At 45.9% G+C, this 9,007-nt stretch overlaps 1 protein-coding gene across 2 annotated transcripts in view; it reads right to left on the bottom strand.

The window, feature by feature from the left end:
- Nucleotides 1-6,381: 6,381 nt before the first annotated feature.
- Nucleotides 6,382-9,007, bottom strand: part of LOC108164768 (LIM/homeobox protein Lhx1) — a 50,023-nt gene continuing 47,397 nt past the window's right edge. For both annotated transcript variants that reach the window (XM_017300680.2, XM_033391245.1), the window contains 2 exons: nt 8,194-8,455; nt 6,382-7,565 (listed from right to left, as the gene is read on the bottom strand). In XM_017300680.2, the coding sequence (XP_017156169.1) occupies nt 7,216-7,565; nt 8,194-8,455 (612 nt within the window). In that variant the 3' untranslated portion in view covers nt 6,382-7,215. The remainder of the gene's footprint in view (nt 7,566-8,193; nt 8,456-9,007) is intronic.

Raw genomic sequence — 9,007 nt, 5'->3', positions numbered from 1 at the left:
TCTTTAAAATTGTGGATGCCACAGATTTTCGTCCTTTGTGGGGGCGGAAGTGGGCGGGGCGAAGTTTTGAAATATTTTTGTAGCAGTGACATATCACAGAAGTCTGGATCCAAAACATCGTTGCTCTAGCTCTTATAGTCTTTGAGCACTAGGCGCTGAAGGGGACGGACAGACGGACGGATGGACGGACGGACGGACGGACGGACGGACAGACAGACAGGGCTCAATCGACTCGGCTATTGATGCTGATCAAGAATATATATACTTTATGGGGTCGGAAACGATTCCTTCTGGACGTTACACATATCCACTTTTACCACAAATCTAATATACCCCAATACTCATTTTGAGTATCGGGTATAAAAAGGTTTCGGGGATATATTGTAAGTTCCAAGTATGAGGACGTCATCTACTTCTCCAGGAATACAACCTAATTTTTGTAGATCTGTGGGTAGTTTTCCCTAAAAAATATATGAAAGATCTCTGATAATTTTATTTGCATTTCCTTGGGATTTTCTTGTACTTTTCCCATGCATAGAACTTTGCCGCTTCATTGTGCCATACCTCCCCTCTGTTCCCTGTTCCCCTCCGACGACTCCCTTCCAAACCATATCGAATACAAAGTGACAGTTGAGCGCAAGTTGCCATCGTTTTGTTTCGGTTAGGGCCCCCCGCCACCCCCTGCTGGCCACTCTGCTACTGCCACATTCCTGCTGCCACTTCCTCTCGCGCGCCGCACAGCGATGTACTGCCTGGAAAGGAAAGGAAAGGCGAAAGGTGTCAAAGTGACACGGGGCCTTAATACTTTTTCGTAACAATTTTCCAGCGTTCGGTTTTGGGTGTCATTTCAGTGTTCGTGGCCATCCGGGGTATGTGGGGTATGTAGGGTGGGGGTCAGTGCGAGTGGGGTGCATGCCACACGCAAGCCAGCAAGCAAGCTCTGCTCCGCCCTCCCGATCCCCAGTTGCAGCGACCACATATTGAGCTTATCAAATATTAACACATTTTCAAGCGCTGACATATGCGGGTCCCCGTTGCTGCATGCCCCATGCCCCATGCCAGCCACGCATGCGCTGGCTTCCGCTGTTACGTGGCATGTCCTTCCAATCCCCTTCGAATCCCAATTCTGCCTCTCCTCCTGCTCCCATCATCAGTCAGACGTGGACACATGTCCATGTCCATGTCCATGTCCCTTCTGTGCGTCGCGGAGCTTAGCGTGAAATGACATTGCGTGCTTCAATCCAAATCGCGGCCAAAAGTAACACTGAGCACAAGAAAGAGATACCAATAGAGTGCAAGAAAGAGAGACAGACAGAGACAGGGGCGGGGAGATATGGCTAAGAAATACAGAACAGTAGCATTGCATGTGTGGATCTGTGTGGAGTGGCTGTGGATGCCAAAAGGTGAACGGAATGGCTACGGGACATGCTCGCATACATCATTCCCAGAAGCTCTATGGGGTCTACGAGGTGTGCTACCAAACAAATTGGAAATTCAGTTGATCAAAATCGAGGAATCACTTGGAATAGGCATGGAATAAAGAGGGATTGCTGGGGATATAAACAGATAAATATGGAAATAAAGAACTTGTGAGTGATTGCTGAAACCTTATGGAGTATATGGATTGTAGGATAAATGGAAATGGCCCTTTGTACCAAAGAGAAATGCATCATATTCTCAAAGTTCACCATTTTACAGACCTCTAATGCCATACTTTTGCAGTCCGGATATGTGCAAGATGCTTGCCATTTCGCTTTGTACTTTATATATGACATATTCCCAAAGTTTACGCTCGAACCTCCTTGGGCAATCGACCACTTAACTGAACTAATAAGCCTCGAAACAATTGCTCTACTGATGTCTCCTGCTTTTGCTGGCTCCTGCCTTTGTTTGGCATTTGCAGTTGCATCGTTTTAATGACAAAACACGGAGCATGCCACAGACCAGACCCTAGACCTCAGAGCCTCTTTCCTCTGTGTTTCGTTTTCTGTTTTCTGTCCAGAGTAGTACCGGAACAAGGCACAGGCCCAGGCACAAGCACAGGGTCTCAGGTCTCGGGTCGCATTTTGCAGCCGGCAAAGTGTCAGCGCTGTGTCGAAGTGAAATCCTTTTCTGCCCGTCCTGACACTTGCCAGACAGACAGACAGACACACGGCGCCCTGGAAATTGGAGTAGGTTTGCGTGTCAGCAGCCACGGACACGGGACACGGCAGAGACGTAGACGGTGGCAACAGTAGCACTCTCTGGCTCTCGACTCCCCTCCGGACATGGACATGGGACGATGGACAGACACTGGTCGATGTTACCCATTCGATGTTCCGTTACGCTACGTTCTTTGATCCTGGGCCCTGGTACGGTCCCTCGACTCCTGTCCTATCCTCTGTCTCCTGTCTACATTGCCTGTCTGTTTTCACAACTTGAACTTTTCACTTTGCCCCCCCGAGTTGCTTCATTCTTTCCATTTTTGCTTGGGGTTTTTCGGGCTAGAATATACCCTGGAATATCTAATTGATTCCTACAGATATAGGTACATAGCAAAGAAAAGCATTCCATCGATGGAGATTTCCGTGTAGTCTTCAAAGGGATATCCATCCAAGAAATGTCCGCTTTTGTTTCTCCATCTTTTGACACTTTTTCAAAGGTATTCTTTAGGGTATTCGCACATCGATCATGCCCCGAGGTGCACCTTTTTATAAATTCAATTTCTAACTCGTTTTTGTTGCTGTTGAGCTGCTTTTCGACAGCTTCAAATCAAACATCGTTGCTTTGGCTGTCATTGCGTGGCACGCACATGCTCGCCCACGGCACAGGTCCCCACCATTCCCCTCCACTCTCCTCAGTCGATGTGACTCACATGTTGATAATTGTGGACTGGTAATTGTCTCGGTTTTTGAGTCAAAATTGAGTCATTAGCCATCGAGCAAACAGAGACTGCTCGGATGCGGAGGTTCCCATTAAGCGATCAAGAGCCTCTTTAAGAGATCTCTCTTGAAGGTAATTTTGTGGTTTCAATATTTCCTAGTATCTGTTTTATGTTTGCCTCTTTTATAAATGATCTTCTACCGTCCGCCTGTACGTTTCTGGATGCCCCTCAGGAGTGGATGGTTGCTGGGATGCTGCTGATGATGGTAGCCGTAGCCGTAGCCATAGCGCGTGTCTAAGCCAAAGCCCAGAAGCATTTATCACAACTACAGTTACAATTACAGTTACTGCTGCCACTGCCACTGCTGCCTGCCCCTTCTTCTTGTGCAACCTACCGGACAGGCGGCCAACATGAGTGATGATGAATGAAGGCCTGCCCTGTCCTTGTCCCTGCCAGCAGCCATGAATGAGGTGTGAGTGGAGGAGGGGCAGAAGGCAGGGGGAAGGGGGAATGACTCTGGGATTGCCATTTCGAACCGATTCCGTTCCCATCCCAGAGCCATGCTCTCCCTGTCTCTCTCTCTCACCGGTCTAAATGCCATTTAATGTTAACAAATTCATTTTTGGCGACAAACGGAAACGGAAACAACGCAAAGAGCAAATTCTCACACACATCCTGGGCACAGTGGAGCAGATTATATATTTTTGATCATCCTTCCTTGTTTCCGAAATTCCAAGAGTAGGTATACGACGACTTTCATTCCCCCAAAAGTGGATGGGAAAAGTAGTGTTTTCCCCTTGCTCATTCCACAGTGCGAATGAATGAATGGATAGATGGATGGATGGATGCATATGGTCTCTGGTCTCTGGTCTCTCTGGTCTCCTCACGTACCGTCCATCATTCGGACGGTGTACTCCCTTTGGCCGTGCGGCGGCTGCCAACTGATAAACGAACGTCACACGTCAGGACTTTGGGCCCAGAGTCCACTGGCCAGTGTCCAGGGCCAGCAGACTCAGCTCTCGTCCTGGGTCGACGCTTTTGTGGATTGATGGCCCTGGACAGATTGAACGTTGCACACACACACACACACACGCACACGCATGGAGGCACAGAGGCACGGAGGCCTGGCTACTGCTGGCTGATGGACATTTAATATGCGTTTTAGATTGCAGCTGTGGATGTTATGCGTGCATGTGTGTGTGTGTGTGTGGATCTGTGTGAAGTGCAACACACATACACACAAAGGCGGGGGGGCATCCATGTTCATGTTGCAGTGAGTGCGTGCCGCCTCGTTTTGCAACGCCTGCAAATGTATGCGTTTGCGTTCGTCATGGCTACAGTTGTTGCTGTTCCTCCCCCCCCATCCCTGTTGTGTGTGGCATGCCTCTCCTTGCAGCAGCATTGTTTTGCATTAAATGCTATCTACAGTGCCGTGTCCACTCCCCTCTCAGCCACAGCCACAGCCTGAGTATGGGTCCACTGTCCACTGTAGTCGGTCCTCGGTCCACGTCCATTCCGTTCATTGTTCGCTGTCGTGTTTTGGGTCGTAGGTGTGAATGCGCGCACATGTGTCGAACAAAAGGCACTGACTTCCTCCCCCTTCCAGCCGCCGCCCCCATGCACAACACCCCACCTTGTAACACCCTCTCCTGTGCACCTTCCCCCCGCGCCGCCGCCGTCTGTCCTGGTTTACAGACACGCATGTGCATGTCCTCCACATTAATAATGTGTTGTCCCGATATTAGCCACGCATATTAACTTGCCCCCCCCCTCCCCCACTGTGTGTGTGTGTGTGTGTGTGCGAGAACGATTAAAGACGCTGCCGCAACACACAGATGATGTTGCTGCACCGCTACAAGTACGCTTTGATACTCGGTTCATCGGTCATCTATGGTCAGAGCTTAGGGTCGTAATTCTGCCTTGGCTTCGACTTTAAGATTTACAGATACTTGACTACTTCACCTGAGATCCATTTTTATCTTTGATGCTCTCTTTCTGGACGAGAAGAAACCATTAATTACAGATAAATGAGCTTTATAGAAGGCCCTCGATTATACAATGTATATGTATCTGTACTCTACTTCTACTCCAGAATCCCCTGGCACTTGTAGGTATTTGATCGATTTACTTCTGGAGTTCTGGGATTTTCTGGTACAAGCCGTACAATGATGATATACCCACCGATTCCCACTGGACTCTGCCGAAAATCCACTCCGTCCCATCATTACAAATGACAAACACAAAGTTTGTTAATTTTTTTTTATTTTATATATATTTTTTCTCATCAAATTTTTCGTTCATTTCCATTTTTGTTTGTTGCTCTTCTCTGCCGTTTTTTTTTTGTTTGTTGTTTGTTTGATTTAGTTTTTTTGTTTTTGTTTTTTTTTGTTAACAATTTGTGTTTATTCATTATTGATTCGCTTTGCCCCCCTCCATCGTTCTTCGTTTTTCGTCCTTTTCCCAAAAGGATCTACCAAGAGAATCGTATCTTTGCAGAGCTACATACGTATCGCACGAGTAAGTATCTTTTCTTTCACACTCCACTACGCGAATTTATCGCTTGATGAATATAGGGATATAGTCTGTGTGTGTGTGTGTGTGTGTGTGTGTTGGGATTTTTTTTGGGGCTTCTTGTGTCTTGTGGGGTGGGGTGGGGTGGGTTGGGTTTGGGGTTGGGGGTCGGGCTGTTCTTTGACTTACGCATTATGCTAACACTAAGTACTTTTTACAATAATAATAATCATATAATAATTCCCAATCATAGTAATCATATATCAATTGAAAACGCAAATTGTTAGCTGGGTTCCTTCCGGTCTCCTTCTTTCCTCCTCTCGATTTTTAGCTTGCTATATCTTTATAATTGGAAATTCATATATTTATTAATATATATTTGTATATATATACTATATATATTTCGTTTAGTTTTTCTTTTGCTCCTTTTCTAGGTTTTACATTTAGGTTTTTAGCATTTCTTGCCAGAGATTTCCTTTATAATAAATTACGTTTTTCCTTACATCCTAAGACCACAAAAAAAAAAAAAAATAGGTTTAGTTGCGCTATATGTCCGTCTGTCTGTCGGTCCGTCCATCCGTCCTATCCGTCTGTTGGGCTGTCGCTTAAACTTCCTGTCAAACGGTGTGGTGTGTGTCCAAGTGTCTAAGTGGTGCCTGTCGTTTATAGATCCGGTTGTATGTATATATATTCGTGTATATAGACTTAGATCTAGGGTGAACTACACAAGTACATGCCTAGTTACGTTTATGTTGTTAGACAACGATTATAATATATTGTATTTGTATATATATATAATATATTCATATAATAATATTCAAAAAAATGTTCTTTAAAAAAAAAATGCAGCAAGAACTAAACGGTTTGTAGTAGTTTACGAATAAAATGTGCTAATTTACAAAAACATCTTTCATTTTCCTTTCATTATTTTTTCTTTCTGTTTTTCCTTTTTTAAACTACATATTTGCATTTTTTTTGTTTTGTTTTTACACAGATACACATAAATAGTTTTTTGTATTTTGTTTATAAATTACAGACAAGACGTTTAGTGGTTGTATTTTTTGTGTTTTTTTTATATTTTTTGTTTTTTGTGTAATATTTTTTAGCGTTTTGGGATTTGTTGTTCTTTGTTAAAAAAATTTCCTTTCTATGTGCAGCGCCCATTTGTTTTTTTTTGTTTTTTTTTTACATTTAGAGAGATTTTTCTTTGTCAATTTTTATAATTATCTTTAATTCATTAATTTATTTATTTCTTAGTTGTGTTTTTGTTTTTTTCCTTTTTTGCGTTTTGCTTTTAATAATTTACAAATATTTTGGCGCAGAAATACACGAAAAAAAATACATATTGGAATAATAATAAAAATAATAATAATAAAATATAACAAAAACAAAACCAAAAGCAGCTGAATGGCAGAGTGCGCGGGGAGGGGGAGAGGAGAGGTGCTTTTTATTTTGGGGCAGAATTTCGACTCCAAATATTCGACTGAGAGCGAGAGAGCGCGAATGGCACGACGACGAGCTCTCCCTTCTCAATAGTGTCTTCTCTTTCACCCTCTCTCTCTCTTTCTCTCTCTCTCTCGGCTGCTGCTCGTTCGTTCGTGTTTCTGGCCAGAGGTCCATGCGCCAGAGCGAGATGTCAATAGTGTGTGCCTCGGCTGTGGGCGGCGGCTGTTGTTGCTGCTGCTGGCTGCTGGCTGCTATTCCTCTCACTGCTCTTCGCGCTCTCGCTGTCGCTGTCGCAGCCGCTCCACCTCCCTCTCGCGCTCCCGCTCCCGCTCCCTCTCCCTCTCCTGCGTGTAGGTCTGGAGGAACAGCAGGCGCGTTGCCAACTGTTTCGTATATTACCAAACGAGCCCTTCATTTTGCATATTCTGCGGTTCGCTGAAGTTCGCGGAGCTCAAGAACTCGGGCGATGCGGTGCGGGGGCCATTTTGTTGCTGCTGCTGCTGCGTTTGGCTTGCTTGTTGCGCATTCTGTGCCGCCTGCTGCTGCGCCTGCTGCTGCGCTGCCGCCTGTTGCTGCGCGGCGGCCATCAAGTGCTCGGCGCTCGGTGGCGGCGGCGGCGGCGGTGGCCCCACGGCCGTCTGCAGCTGCATCGGCGGTGCTCCCGCCTGACTCAGAAAGGTCGACTCCGGCGTCAGTCCGAACTCGTTCACCATCGGAATGGGTCCGCTGTGGTCCATGGGTCCGCCTGTGGAGGACGAGACGAAGAGAGACGGACGATAGTTTTAGTTGGGGATTACTCTTGTGGGTGTACAGATCCTTGATCTGGGAATGATACTCCTGAGAGAAGCATTTGGTGGCGAGAGTTCTCTGATTGCTTGATCTATCAACTTTGGGTTATCCTGAGAGCAGGATCTGAGACATATATGTATGTATATCCCATAAAAAACAAGGAATTCGCGTTTCAGAACAGACCTCTATCTTCCAAATTATCCTACTTACCTATCTTTTATCATTTGATACATACAAATGATCTTCAAAAGAGATCCTCTAGCTCCAAGGCTCTATTTTCACCAACTCTTGCCCCTTAGTACTCAAATATTACCTAGAATAAAACTCATTTACACATAATACTAAATGGTTCCAAGATTTAGGAGCTGCTGAGCAATAGGAACACTTCCTATTGTAGAATTTTACAAATATTTCACCTTTCGAATGTTCTCTCTTCTCAAAAAATACCCATAATCTTCCTAAATAGTCCTATATTTCAAGCTAAAGCCATAGAAATCGGTTAAAAGGGACCTTCTTGCAATGTTTTAGATTATTTGATTCCCCTTTGGACATTACTTTAGGTGGAGTATAGGGGATATCCTCACCTGGCGCATTGAACGGCATCGGCCCGCCGGGATGTCCTGGGAAATAGGGTCCGTCGTGCGGATGGAACGGACCGCCGTAGCCAAACTCGAACTTAGCGTCTGCTGCAAAATAGGGAAATCCGGGCCCGTCGTCTAGGCCGCCCGGCGAGAGATTCATGGGAAAGCCGCGCATTTTGCGTGCACCGCCAAAGAACGGGGGACGACCCATGCTGGTGATCTGCTTCATGCGTCTCTCCTTCGAGCGCTTGTTCTGGAACCAGACCTGAAAAAACAACACACAAAGAGAGGAGAGCATTTAGTAACCGATCTGTGGGTACACATGTATATATCGTATATCGTATATCGTATATTGTATATTGTATCTTCCTATACTGTCTATACTGTCTACTGGTATCGCGGTTTATGGAGTTCGCTGCTGCTGCTGTGGCGGCGCATGTCTAATTGTTGTTCTTGTGGCTTTTGCTTTTGGCTTTGGCTTTGGCTTTGCCTTTGCATTGATGCTACCGCCGCACCGGGCGGCCGTTGCAAAATTAGCCCCCATTCCCCATTCCACCAGCAGCTAAAAGAGAAGAAGACCCAGAAGAAACCAGAAAGCGAGTGCAGTACCCAACCGATCCCCATTCCCCATTCACCGTTCACCATCTCCAGTGCCCATTTCTGGGCAGTTTCTGTTTCAGTTTTCATTTTTACGACGTTCTGCATCGGATCGGGAGATCCGCCGATCCACCGATCCACCGATCAGGGCACTGGGCATCGCATCTCGGATCCGAAAGTGCGTCCGTCGGGTGCTCCAGAAGCACCGTGCCCAGCATGC

This window comes from Drosophila miranda, chromosome XL (genome assembly GCF_003369915.1).
Source record: "Drosophila miranda strain MSH22 chromosome XL, D.miranda_PacBio2.1, whole genome shotgun sequence".
Taxonomy (NCBI): Eukaryota; Metazoa; Arthropoda; class Insecta; order Diptera; family Drosophilidae; genus Drosophila; species Drosophila miranda.
This window is presented reverse-complemented; position numbering and strand designations above follow the sequence as displayed.